General features: G+C 36.9%; 1 protein-coding gene across 3 annotated transcripts in view; it reads right to left on the bottom strand.

Moving 5' to 3' along the window:
- Positions 1–2,314: 2,314 nt before the first annotated feature.
- Positions 2,315–14,923, bottom strand: part of LOC122026246 (mitogen-activated protein kinase kinase 3-like) — a 44,460-nt gene continuing 31,851 nt past the window's right edge. For 2 of the 3 annotated variants that reach the window (XM_042584910.1, XM_042584909.1), the window contains exon 10: positions 2,315–2,965. In XM_042584910.1, the coding sequence (XP_042440844.1) occupies positions 2,602–2,965 (364 nt within the window). In that variant the 3' untranslated portion in view covers positions 2,315–2,601. The remainder of the gene's footprint in view (positions 2,966–14,923) is intronic. The other variant, XM_042584911.1, reaches the window with a different exon arrangement.

Raw genomic sequence — 14,923 nt, 5'->3', positions numbered from 1 at the left:
GGTGTACGAAGTTAGAGAAATTGTTGTGCTTGAATGTGGTACATTAAAAGGTTATACGTTGATCCTGTACTTTCCACCATCGTTAAATGTGCTCATGATCATTTATAAAGAGATAAATTAAGAAATTTTAGATGATGTGTGATTTTGTCAGAATTCTATCGTTGCTTGATGCGACACGTTCCAGCTATGTCCTGAGCAGATCCGGATGGAATTTACTTTTCTAAACAATAATTCGAAAATCTTATGAACTCAATAATAGAAAACATGCTAATAGACTATAACCACAATATAAATTAATATGATCTGAATGCAATGGAATTGTAATCGCCACGAGATCCAGATGAATCCCGTGGAAGGAGAGAGATCACACGCCGGTTTTAATGAATAAAAAATAATAAACAGCCACATGCTCCTGTTTTAATATTTTGTTTAAAAGAAATAGAAACAAGTCACACTCCTGCTTAACGATGAGCACTCGTAGAAAATAATAAAAATAGGAAAATAATCACGCTTCATTTTTAATTCATTGTTTTCTAGTTCTTTTTTTCACCCTATCTTCGATATGTTAATGAAAAATTGTGACATTGTAACTCAATTTGTATTTTGCTAATTATTTTTTTTTTCATTTCAAAAGGAGCTTACTAATTTTGACTTTAGTAACAACGGCATAATATAAGTTTGTTTACCGGCTCAACTCCTCGTAATTTTTTTATTTGTCATCCGAATAAATCAGAAATGCTTATAATGAACAACTCAAAATACCTAAGTGACAATTTAGTCAAGGATAATTTTTTTTTAATGTGAGAGGACTAATATGGACAATGATTTCAAAGATAATGACGTGTGTTATTGTATTATTTGTTTATTTTTTTAGAAAATCAAATTTAAAAATAGATATAAAATAATTATTTTAATATTAGATTTTTTTAACCTATTTAAATTTATTAGAAATGAATACTAGAAATATTTATTTCTTGTCTTTATAACTTTTAATATATTTTCTTTTAAAATATATAATTAAAAAAAATACTAACTAAACAAACATATTTTGTTAAAAAAAAATAACGAAGGAAATTAATTGGCGATCGAATCGAATAAATCTTGATAGATTAAATTGAATTTTGTTTATCGATAAACCACTGAACATTAATATTAAAACTGAACAAATTGAATTCAATTAATTTGGTTTTTTTACAAATTAAACCGATGGAATATTACTTTTAAAATTGAATAAATTAAAGTCGATTATCAAATTAATTGATCAGTAGACTAATGATTTTATCAAGAGATTGAAATTGATATTGAGTAATCAAATCAGTCTATTTTATCAATCAAATTATAGTTTGATTCAAATATATATGAGTTCGATTTAATCAATTTGTAAAATTTAAAATGGAACCAAACTGAATTTGATCGATTTAACCTATATTAAAAAAAAAATCAAATTAACTGAATTCAACTTCTAAATTCCATTTCCGTATTCTTTATTATCGACCCATGATATGAAAAGAGATAAATACAAATATATAGACGCTCAGTGTATGATTAGTTAAATCTCATACCATCAATTTTTAAAAATCGATCTTAATCATTATGTCAAAAATATCATACGTCTCTTATTTACACTACATCTTAAGACCACGTAGATTAATATTAAAGTATGTAAGAAGTGTGCTTGTAGTTGCTATCTTCAAATTGCATGATCAACAAAATTCCATTGTCAAAAATAAGAAATGTCTTTATTTATGATAACAGAATCAATATGGCTATCTTCAAATAATTATATCCTATTTAAAATCTGGATAAGATTTTGGTAGTTTATATGTTTACTACCAAAGCTTCACATGTGATTTATAATAATCAAATAAAACCAAAGTTGGGTATATTGATTTCAGGTTCTTTCATATAAAACAGCATTTTGAAATATATGACTTAAGTGTCACAAAATGCACATTGAAAAGGCTAAAAGAATTTGTCTGGGAAAATCCGAACACCTCAATTATGAAATAATAATAACAATAATATTTTAATATGACATAAAATATGAACACCTTGTATTTCATTGACCAGTTAAGGCAACGTAAACATAAAAACACATGCAAGCAACGTGCCTATGTATTTTAAGGCAAAAAAAAAAAATTCCTGAATAAATTTTAAAGATGAGACAAAATGCATGATGATGAAAAGAGAAGTAATATGTGCGTGCTAAATATTTTAATATGATATGTAATAAACAACTACGCTGTCTATACATATTATATTCATCAGTGATCAGTTAAAGGCAAAAGTCACCATAATAATAGGCAAATACAGGTGTATAACAAAAGCGAAAACTAAATCTTATTAATAATTCTATGTATTTGATTGTAGTAATACACTTAGAGAAAACTAATACCATCACATAGCTGAATAACTTTTATGCAATTTCTTATCACCATAATTACTGGGCTCTGAATTTGATCCATCATGTAGAGCTACAACTACTGTCGTGAAATCAGCTGCAAGATACATGGGAAAAGCCTAACAAAGCTAGTTACCCTTCCTTTCAAGTATATGTAATAACTAAGCAATTAGGTCTAACAGAATTCCTTTTTACTCTCTCTAGGCCTGCAGTATGTAGAGTTCTTGCTTAGCTATCAAGAAGCTACCGATGGAAGTCCCTGGTTCCATGATAAATTGCTCATAAAAGGTTCCCACACGCTTCCTGTCAACATCGGGTGGTGCTTCTTGGATGCTGGGCATTCCTTGCGCTTGAACACCGTCTCCACATATAAGGAAGTGGTTGCCGAGGATAAATGATCCTGATGCCCGAATGGCAACTCCATCTTGCTCATGTGGACGACATTGAAGTTTTTCCACCACATGAACAATTTTCTCTTGTGGACGATGCCCAGCCAATTTTCTCCTTATGTCTGATAGAGTTGTAAATATATCATTTTGCCCAACGTAATCCTTTCCAGAGAAGCTGACAAGGAGTGAAAGAGCCCTCAGTGCTTTTAAATCTTGTTGATGGGCATCAGAAGTTACGCCCTTGTTTCTTAAATAGGAAAAGGTAAACAATACATGAAGATAGAATATAATCAATAGCACAAGCATGTCTCTATGCTTGCAAACATCACTTAAATGAACTTATTTTTGAATGTACTAGTACATTGTTCATTGACTAGGGGGATTTCAAAATAAGTGGAGTGCCTACGTCATGCCCATTCTGCAGTCGTTCAAGCTTCAAATTAGAAATATTTGTATTTTGCATGAGACTCATCTACAAATCTCAAGTTTAGCTTATACGAGCAGAAGACGTTCTAACATCCATACAGATACAATTCAAAATTTGGCATTACAGATTTGGATTGTTACTATCATGGATAGGGTATATTACCTTAATGTTTATCTATGAGGTACTTAGGTTAGAGAGAGTAGTTAACGTGCAGAAATATGCCCATGCATAAAATTATAGCACAGTAAGAAAAAACTACCGTGGTGCCACCTTTCATCATATTCATAAATGCTATGCCCAGCCCCGGGCATAACCAAGTTGATTATCACATGGCAGATTTGCATAATTCAAATTCCAACAAAAATCAAGGAATTACCCTCCCATGTGATGGCTAACTTCGGCTTCCTAATTTACTCTCTCCTAATGGGCGCACACACCTATAGAGTGGCACGGGGGCAGCCCCCGGTGCCAGGCATTTGGTTCAAAGGGGCCGTTCAGGATGACATTTTTTGCCAACCACCAACCATGCCAAGGGACAAGCTGACGGACACATACACCTATAGAGTGGCACAGGGGCAGCCCTTGGTTTTGATAGCCAACTCAATGTGTTGAAAGAAATCTTCAACGCTGATTAACATATTTGGGGCTATATATACCAGCTGTGCTCCTCCAGAAAGATCTACTTCCATCGTGCCAATGATAGATTTGTCATCCTTCCATCGTGTGTCTCGAAGGACTATTAAAGTGTTGACACCCACGTTCCTGCGATGCAGAGCATGAACTCTAATCATTACTAATCCAACGCACGCTGGAGAGTCAATTAAATCCTGAAGCAGAATTGGAACTTTCCCAAAGAAGGAGAGCCTCATTAGTACCAGCTGAAACTTTATATTCCATAAATTGGTCTGAACCTCGACATAGAGTCTACCAGCATTATACCGAAATAAGAATCTTGGTGACAGGAGAACAACAAAACCTTCACCTAATAAATCAAGAGAGCTACACCATCCTGCGACAAGAAGGTATGCAACTAATCCACCTTGGATTAGTAATGATTAGAGTTCATGCTCTGCATCGCAGGAATGCGGGTGTCAACGCTTTAATAGTCCTTCGAGACACACGATGGAAGGATGACAGATCTATCATTGGCACGATGGAAGTAGATCTTTCTGGAGCACAGCTGGTATATATAGCCCCAAATATGCTAATCAGCGTGGAAGATTTCTTCCAACACATTGAGTTGGCTATCCAAACCCATGGCTATGAACACTGGAATATGGCGGAATCAAATTTACTAATTACACGAGGGCTAATTGGAAGATTAACCAATACCAATCATGCTGGTTTCCGCTATAATGTCCAAAATATAACAGATTATCCAGTTAGCACCGGAATTCATGCAGTAGCAGCTACGCCAAGGACGATAATTGAATTACAAGGGATGAGATGGACTTTGCAGCCATCAACTGTTTCCCATATCCGGATTCCTCAAGAGGTTAGAACCACTACTCTACTGGATGGTTCCATTTCTTTATCTTTCCAGGGGTATCAACCAGCAAGAAATCCACAACCAAGAAGAATGAGTAATTTTGATATAGAGGAAATCAGAAATGAAGGAGAAGAAGAATTCGCTGGAGTTTTCATAAGCGAATATGCTTTACCACTTTTTCATGAAGAATATGGTTTTCCTGACACAAATGATAGATGGAATACCCTAGGAGAACCTAGTGGTAAGTATAATTACTATGTCAATTATGCAGTACCACCCATAGTACCTTTTATACCTCTAACCAAGCCTTCATGGGGAGATGAAGATGAGGACGACAATGAAACAGTTTTTCCAAGTATATGGGAAGGCACGCCATGGGAAGAAGATCCTGATTTTGATCCCAATGAACTTCCAACAAATGTTGAAGACGAAGAAGAGGATCTAAGCTCTTACTTCTTAGGGCTCAGTAATCTGGAAATAGATTACCCTATTAATTCTCCAAGTTCGGTCCTACCCGAGGACGATAATCAACAACAACCGCCATATTGGGATGATACTGACACTAATTCAGAGGAATATTGGCAACAAGTGGCAGAACAGATTGAAGAACAATTTTATACAACATAGACGAATAGCTTACTTGGGAGAATGAACACATTATCAATCCATGAGGATACATCCTCAACAGAAGAAGGAGAACCAAATGACTGGTTACCATACATCAACCAGTCCCAAAACCAGGAGAGCTCTCAATCAGAAGAGGAAGATACTCAAGCAACAGAAGAAGCAACACATATTGGAGACGATTCTCTTGTGACAGAACAACTTGAAAGATTGGACTATCCAATACTACGGAGTATGATGCAACAAGCAACTACTGAGAAAGCATTATCCAGTACGAGTGTCATATCCAGGTACAATCCCCCTCAAGAACCTCTTGTGGGTCAAGTAAATTATCCCCCTGCGCAGGTAAATATGAGGACGGAACCACGAGAATCAACTACGGTTCTTAATAGCAAGTTTAAACCTCGAGGTTATAATTATCAACCATGGACGCTACCATCAGCCCAGACAAACGATGGAGCTATTTTAAATCTACCTAAAGATATCGGGCAATATTCTGAAGTTATTTCTTAGTGGGAATCCATTACTAATAATTTGGTGAATCAAAAGACATGGCTGGACAATGCGCAAAAGGTACAATTTATTGAAAATCTCTTAGGAGAAAACGAGAAAAAGATGCGGATTCAAAGGCTTATGACCTACGCAGCGGAATATGAAGCCCTTATCAAAGGGCTGATGAAACACAAAATATTTTATCAGCTATTAGAAGATCATTCCTGCTAGAAGATCCCTACCAAGGATCCACTGTTGAACAAGATCAAGCCTAAATAGATATTGAAAGATTATCTTGCAATAGTATGAAGGATATTTTTAATTATTTGAATGATTACAAAATGTTGGCAGCTAAGTCCGGGCGCATGTTTATAAGTCCTGAACTATCAGACAAGTTATTTAGAAAGATGCCTCCCATCATTGGCAACGAGATAGAGGCCGCCTTCAAAGCCAAATATCCAGCTAATCAGGTAGGCATCATTCCAAGAATTCAATTTACTTACCAATATTTGACAGAAATCTGCAAGAAGGCAGCAATACAAAAGAGTGTGAAGGACTTGGCATTCTGTAACAAGATACCTATACCAGGATATTACAATAAGCAAAAGAAATATGGCCTCAGGAAATCCAAAACTTATAAAGGAAAACCTTATGATTCTCATGTTCGAGTCTTCAAAAGAAAAAAGACGGACCAGCAAAAGAAATGTAAGTGTTTTATTTGTGGTGAACCAGGTCACTTTGCTCGAGATTGTAAAAAACAAGTAGGTAACATTGTTCGAGCAGTAATAATGGATCAATTAGACATTCCATCATATTATGATGTCCTCTCTGTAGACCTAAATGAAGAAGACTCTGATGCAATTTGCTCATTTTCAGAAGGTGAAGCAGAACCCAATTATGTCAATTTTGCACTAGATGACACACCATGGGTCTAGGAAGCAACTTTTATGCTTGGAGCAGAAAATTACGGTTGGAGAAGCCAGGTTTTTGTAGACGATAAAATGAAAAATTGTCAGCATCAATGGGAAGAAAACCATATTATTACCGATAGTAAATATGTATGTTGTGCTCTCTATAAGTTAATCACTACTGATACTATGCGCATACATTGCTTACTCTGCAGGATGACAGTATGTCCTGCTTGTGGCCCATTCTACTTAAACAAGACTCTAGTCTTAAAAAAGAATGATGTCATCCCACCATATGAAAAAGAAGACCGAATGATACAAGACTTACTGGATTATACTCAGTATTTGTAAAGTACTTTGGACAAAAGAACGGCTGAGCAAGGAACAGAAATAGCAATTAATCAAGAAACTCCTATCGCAGCAAACAACCTCTTTATTAAAGTCAAGAGGATAACACCAACGGCAGTACTACCAGTTCGGCGAACACCTGGAGCAACTGGATATGATATTTTCATAGATGAGGAAGTCCATATTTCGGCACATCAACAGTGCCTTATCAAGACAGGACTAAGCATAGTATTTTCAAACGGATACTATGCTAGAATCGCACCCAGATCCGGGGCTGCGTTTTGCCTCAATTTTCTAATCAATGTTGGTGTCATTTATTCTAATTTCCGGGGGGAGGTACGAATTATTTATAATATTTCTAATCTAACCCTCTCTTGAACATGGCAGTTGCATTGCACAACTGGTATTTGAAAAAATTACAACCCCATCTATTATGGAGGTCGAAAATTTCGAAGAAACAACCAGAGCAACGGGATCCTTTGGCTCGGCCACGGAAACTAGAACCATCAACAAGTCAAGAACTGATACTTGCAGCAACAGGAAAATCTCTTATAAATCGTTTATATAATATGAGTAAATAATCAAATTCCTGGAGTAGCTGATACAAAGGTACAAGCAATACTAGATACAGGAGCTACTACCTGTTGTATTTGTAAGGATGTGTTACCAAGAAATGCATTTGAAGAGATTAGCTATAAAGTAATCTTTTCCGGAATAAATTCTCAGCAAGAATCAACAAAGAAGGTGAAGAATGGCTTCATGACCATCGGTATACATAAATTTCGGATTCCCTTCACCTATCAGCTAGAAATGAATCTTAAAGATGGAATCCAAATGCTGATCGGGTGTAATTTCATCAAGGCTATGGCAGGAAGTTTGAGAATAGAAGGAACAGAGGTAACATTTTATAAAGAAATTACTACTATTAATACCTCTCATGAAGTATATGTTTCAGCAAAAGCAATACTAGAGCTAGACATGAATGAGGATGAGTATCTTAACCTTCACGAGGAATTATTCTTACCAAGACGACCAGTATTGGCGGGAATAGATTTCAAGATGCAATTTGCACCATTACTCCAACGATTAAAGGAAGTTGGATTTATCGGGGAAAATCCCATGGAGCATTGGTCCAGAAATAAGGTACTATGCACCTTGGATATTATTAACCCTGATATTACTATACAGGATAAACCTTTGAAGCACATCACCCCTGCTATAGAGGCCTCTTTTAAAATCCATATAGAGGCTCTATTAAAACTAAAGGTCATCAGACCCAGTGTAAGTCGGCATCGGACCATGACCTTTATTGTTCAATCTGGAACTACTATAAATCCTATAATGGGCTAGGAGAAGAAAGGCAAGGAAAGACTTGTTTTTAACTACAAAACGCTCAATGATAATACCTATAAGGATCAATATATTTTACCGGGTATTAATCTTATTTTAAAGAAGATTGGAGGCAGCAAGGTGTTTTCTAAATTTGACCTGAAATATGGATTTCATCAGGTCATGATGAACCCTGAATCTGTTACATGGACGACCTTTCTAGTCCCGCAAGGATTATATGAATGGCTAGTTATGTCTTTGGGTTTAAAAAATGCGCCGGCAATTTTGCAACGCAAAATGGATAATTGCTTCCAAGATTGCGAGGATTTCTTGGTAGTCTATATTGATGATATCTTAATTTTCTCTGCTAATGAAGAATTGCATTGTCAACAATTGGGTAAAATGTTAGATATCTGTCAGAAGGAAGGATTAATTCTTTCTCCTACCAAAATGAAAATTGCTCAACCAGAAATTGAATTCTTGGACGTTATTATAGGAAATCGGAAGATTAAGCTCCAGCAGCATATTATCAAGAAAATTATTGATTTCAATGAAGAAACTCATACCACCTTAAAGGGGTTAAGGTCATTCCTTGGTATTCTTAACTATGCTAGGTCTCATATTCCAAATATAAGCAAATTATAGGGACCCCTTTATTCAAAAACATATCCACATGGTGTTCGACGTTTCAAATCCTCTGATTGGGCCATAATCAAAGAAGTCAAGGTATTAGTCCAGAAATTGCCCGACATAGAGCAACCACCTTCAGATGCCTACATCATAATTGAAACAGACGGATGTATGGAAGGATGGGGAGGGGTATGCAAATGGAAAAAAAAAACAAAATTTGATCCCAGAAGCACGGAAAAAATATGTGCTTATACCAGTGGAAAGTTCCCAGTGATCAAGGCTACAATTGATGCAGAAATCTATGCATGTATGGAAGCCCTAACAGCCATGAAAATTTACTATCTGGACAAGAAGAAAATAACATTAAGAACGGATTGTCACGCAATCATCAAGTTTTTGAGCCTCGGGGAGCCATTCCTTTTCTTAGGCGGTATTGTAAAACTAGGTGCGGCCACTTGTTTAGGCGGTAGTGTAAGTTTGAGTGATTGCTTCTTGAGTTCAAGTGCCTCAGTGCTTATTCTCAAGCGGTCCAGTTTGCACCTTTACTCCAACGATTAAAGGAAGCTGGATTTATCGGGGAAAATCCCCTGGAGCATTGGTCCAGAAATAAGGCACTATGCACACTGGATATTATTAACCCTGATATTACTATACAGGATAAACCTTTGAAGCACATCACCCCTGCTATAGAGGCCCTATTAAAACTAAAGGTCATCAGACCCAGTGTAAGTCGGCATCGGACCATGACCTTTATTGTTCAATCTGGAACTACTATAGATCCTATAACGGGCCAGGAGAAGAAAGGCAAGGAAAGGCTTGTTTTTAACTACAAAACGCTCAATGATAACATCTATAAGGATCAATATTTTTTACCTGGTATTAATCTTATTTTAAAGAAGACTGGAGGCAGCAAGGTGTTTTCTAAATTTGACCTGAAATATGGATTTCATCAGGTCATAATGAACCCTGAATTTGTTACATGGACGACCTTTCTAGTCCCGCAAGGATTATATGAATGGCTAGTTATGCCTTTCGGGTTAAAAAATGCGCCGGCAATTTTGCAACGCAAAATGGATAATTGCTTCCAAGATTGCGAGGATTTCTTGGTAGTCTATATCGATGATATCTTAATTTTCTCTGCTAATGAAGAATTGCATTGTCAACACCAGGGTAAAATGTTGGACATCTGTCAGAAGGAAGGATTAATTCTTTCTCCTACCAAAATGAAAATTGTTCAACCAGAAATTGAATTCTTGGACGTTGTTATAGGAAATCGGGAGATTAAGCTCCAGCAGCATATTATCAAGAAAATTATTGATTTCAATGAAAAAACTCTCACCACCTTAAAGGGTTTAAGGTCATTCCTTGATATTCTTAACTATGCTAGATCTCATATTTCAAATCTAAGCAAATTATTGGGACCCCTTTATTCAAAAACATCTCCACATGGTGATCGACATTTCAAATCCTCTAATTGGGCTATAATCAAAGAAGTCAAGGCATTAGTCCAGAAATTGCCCGACTTAGAGCTACCACCTTCAGATGCCTACATCATAATTGAAACAGACGGATGTATGGAAGGATGGGGAGGGGTATGCAAATGGAAAAAAACAAAATTTGATCCCAGAAGCATGGAAAAAATATGTGCTTATGCTAGTGGAAAGTTCCCTGATCAAGGCTACAATTGATGCAGAAATCTATGCATGTATGGAAGCCCTAACAGCCATAAAAATTTACTACCTGGACCAGAAGGAAATAACATTAAGAACGGATTGTCACGCAATCATCAAGTTTTTCAATAAAACGGTCAGTAATAAGCCTTCTCGGGTCCGGTGGATCTCATTTATTGACTATATTACTGGAACAGGAGTAGAAATCAAATTTGAGCATATAGAAGGGATCAACAATGAGTTGGCTGATGTACTATCACTACTGAGGGATGCCTACCAGAAAAACAGATCAAATTAATCAGACAAGTGGACAGCTCAATGGACGAAACCAAAGATGCCCCCACTACAATCAAAAGTATTCTTGGAAAACAATCTTGGCTTTACTCCCACCGACACCACCTTTTATAGATACCTGTACGAAAAGGAATTGAGCCTCGGGGAGCCTTTCCTTTTCTTAGGCGGTTTTGTAAAACTAGGTGCGACCACTTGTTTTGGCCGACAGCTTTTAATAATTAGGGTATCGGTGCCTCTGTACACGCTTGAGTATAAGCACCGAGGCACTTGAACTCAAGAAGCAATCACTCAAACACTCAAACTTACACTCGATTCTTAGTAGAGCTCCGGATGTTTTTCCGTGTGTTCTGCTAAGGACTTACAAAGGGTTTATATAGGCTAAGTGATAAGATAGATGAGTAAGACCGGGTGCTCGGAGGGCGATCGGTGCCTCTGTACACGCTTGAGTATAAGCACCGAGGCACTTGAACTCAAGAAGCAATCACTCAAACTTACACTCGATTCTTAGTAGAGCTCCGGATGTTTTTCCGTGTGTTCTGCTAAGGACTTACAAAGGGTTTATATAGGCTAAGTGATAAGATAGATGAGTAAGACCGGGTGCTCGGAGGGCCCCATCGCATCTTATCTCTTCTTACTTTCACGTGCCTGATACCCTAATTATTAAAAGCTGTCGGCCAAAACAAGTGGTCGCACCTAGTTTTACAAAACCGCCTAAGAAAAGGAAAGGCTCCCCGAGGCTCAATTCCTTTTCGTACAGGTATCTATAAAAGGTGGTGTCGGTGGGAGTAAAGCCAAGATTGTTTTTCCAAGAATACTTTTGATTGTAGTGGGGGCATCATTGGTTTCGTCCATTGAGCTGTCCACTTGTCTGATTAATTTGATCTGTTTTTCTGGTAGGCATCCCTCAGTAGTGATGTGATGCACAAGTCGTGATAGTGCATCAGCCAACTCATTGTTGATCCCTTCTATATGCTCAAATTTGATTTCTACACCTGTTCCAATAATATAGTCAATAAATGAGATCCACCGGACCCGAGAAGGCTTATTACTGACCGTTTTATTGAAAAACTTGATGATTGCATGACAATCCGTTCTTAATATTATTTACTTCTGGTCCAGGTAGTAAATTTTCATGGCTGTTAGGGCTTCCATACATGCATAGATTTCTACATCAATTGTAGCCTTGATCACTGGGAATTTTCCACTAGTATAAGCACATATTTTTTCCATGCTTCTGGGATCAAATTTTGTTTTTTCCCTTTTGCATACCCCTCCTCATCCTTCCATACATCCGTCTGTTTCAATTATGATGTAAGCGTTTGAAGGTGGTAGCTCTAAGTCGGGCAATTTCTGGACTAATGCCTAGACTTCTTTGATTATAGCCCAATCAGAGGATCTGAAATGTCGATCACCATGTGGAGATGATTTTGAATAAAGGGGTCCCAATAATTTGCTTAGATTTGAAATATGAGACCTAGCATAGTTAAGAATACCAAGGAATGACCTTAAACCCTTTAAGGTGGCGAGAGTTTCTTCATTGAAATCAATAATTTTCTTGATAATATGCTGCTGGAGCTTAATCTTCCGATTTCCTATAATAACGTCCAAGAATTCAATTTCTGGTTGAGCAATTTTCATTTTGGTAGGAGAAAGAATTAATCCTTCCTTCTGACAGATGTCCAACATTTTACCCAGGTGTTGACAATGCAATTCTTCATTAGTAGAGAAAATTAAGATATCATCGATATAGACTACCAAGAAATCCTCGCAATCTTGGAAGCAATTATCCATTTTGCGTTGCAAAATTGCAGGCGCATTTTTTAACCCGAAAGACATAACAAGCCATTCATATAATCCTTGCGGGACTAGAAAGGTCGTCCATGTAACAGATTCAGGGTTCATCATGACCTGATGAAATCCATATTTCAGGTCAAATTTAGAAAACACCTTGCTGCCTCCAAGCTTCTTTAAAATAAGATTAATACCCGGTAAAGAATATTGATCCTTATAGGTATTATCATTGAGCGTTTTGAAGTTAAAGACAAGTCTTTCCTTGCCTTTCTTCTCCTGGCCCGTTATAGGATCTATAGTAGTTCCAGATTGAACAATAAAGGTCATGGTCCGATGCCGACTTACACTGGGTCTGATGACCTTTAGTTTTAATAGGGCCTCTATATGGATTTTGAAAGAGGCCTCTATAGCAGGGGTGATGTGCTTCAAAGGTTTATCCTGTATAGTAATATCAGGGTTAATAATATCCAAGGTGCATAGTACCTTATTTCTAGACCAATGCTCCAGGGGATTTTCCCCGATAAATCCAGCTTCCTTTAATCGTTGGAGTAATGGTGCAAATTGCATCTTGAAATCTATTCCCGCCAATACTGGTTGTCTTGGTAAGAAAAATTCCTCGTGAAGGTTAAGATACTCATCCTCATTCATGTCCAGCTCTAGTATTGCTTTTGCTGAAACATATACTTCAGGAGAGGTATTAATAGTAGTAATTTTTTTTGTAAAATGTTACCTCTGTTCCTTCTATTCTCAAACCTCCTGCCATAGCCTTGATGAAATTACATCCGATTAGCATTTGGATTCCATCTTTAAGATTCATTTCTAGATGATAGGTGAAGGGAATCCGAAATTTATGTATACCGATGGTCATGAAGTCATTCTTCACCTTCTTTGTTGATTCTTATTGAGAAATTATTCCGGAAAAGATTACTTTATAGCTAATCTCTTCAAATGCATTTCTTGGTAACACATCCTTACAAATACAACAGGTAGTAGCTCCTGTATCCAGTATTGCTTGTACCTTTGTATTAGCTACTCCAGGAATTTGAATAGTTACCTCGATATTATATAAACGATTCATAAGGGATTTTCCTGTTGCTGCAAGTATCAGTTCTTGACTTGTTGATGGTTGAGTTTCCGAAGTCGAGCCAAAGGATCCCGTTGCTCTGGTTGTTTCTTCCAAATTTTCGACCTCCATAATACATGGGGTCATAATTTTTTCAAATATCAATTGTGCAATGCAACTGCCATGTTCAAGAGAGAGGGTTAGATTAGAAATATTATAAATAAGTATTTGTACCTCCCCCGGAAATCAGTATCAATGACACCAGCATTGATTAGAAAATTGAGGCAAAACGCAGCCCCGGATCTGGGTGCGATTCTAGCATAGTATCCGTCTGAAAATTCTATGCTTAGTCCTGTCTTGATAAGAACTGTTGATGTGCCGAAATATGAACTTCCTCATCTATGAAAATATCATATCTAGCTGCTCCAGGTGTTCGCCGAACTGGTAGTACTGTCGTTGGTGTTATCCTCTTGACTTTAATAAAAAGGTTGTTTGCTGCGATAGGAGTTTCTTGATTAATTGCTATTTCTGTTCCTTGCTCCGTCGTTCTTTTGTCCAAGGTACTTCACAAATACTGGGTATAATCCAGTAAGTCTTGTATCATTCGGTCTTCTTTTTCATATGGTGGGATGGCATCATTCTTTTTTAAGACCAGAGTCTTGTTTAAGTAGAATGGGCCACAAGCAGGACATACTGTCATCCTGCGGAGTAAGCAATGTATGCGCATAGTATCATTAGTGATTAATTTACAGAGAGTACAATATAAGTATTTACTAACGGTAATAATCTGGTTTTCTTCCCATTGATGCTGACAGTTTTTCATTTTATCGCCTATAAAAACCTGGCTTCTCCAACCGCAATTTTCTACTCCAAGCATAAAAGTTGCTTCGTAGACCCATGGTGTGTCATATAGTGCAAGATTGACATAATTAGTCCAACTTCACCTTCTGAAAATGAGCAAATTGCATCAGAGTCTTCTTCATTTTGGTCTACAGAGAGGACATCATAATATGATGAAATGTCTAATTGATCCATTATTACTGCTCGAACAATGTTACCTACTTGTTT

Source organism: Zingiber officinale, chromosome 10A, assembly GCF_018446385.1.
Source record: "Zingiber officinale cultivar Zhangliang chromosome 10A, Zo_v1.1, whole genome shotgun sequence".
In the NCBI taxonomy this organism is placed as follows: Eukaryota; Viridiplantae; Streptophyta; class Magnoliopsida; order Zingiberales; family Zingiberaceae; genus Zingiber; species Zingiber officinale.
The sequence above is the reverse complement of the archived record's forward strand: the minus strand, read 5'-3'. Positions and strand labels throughout refer to the sequence as shown.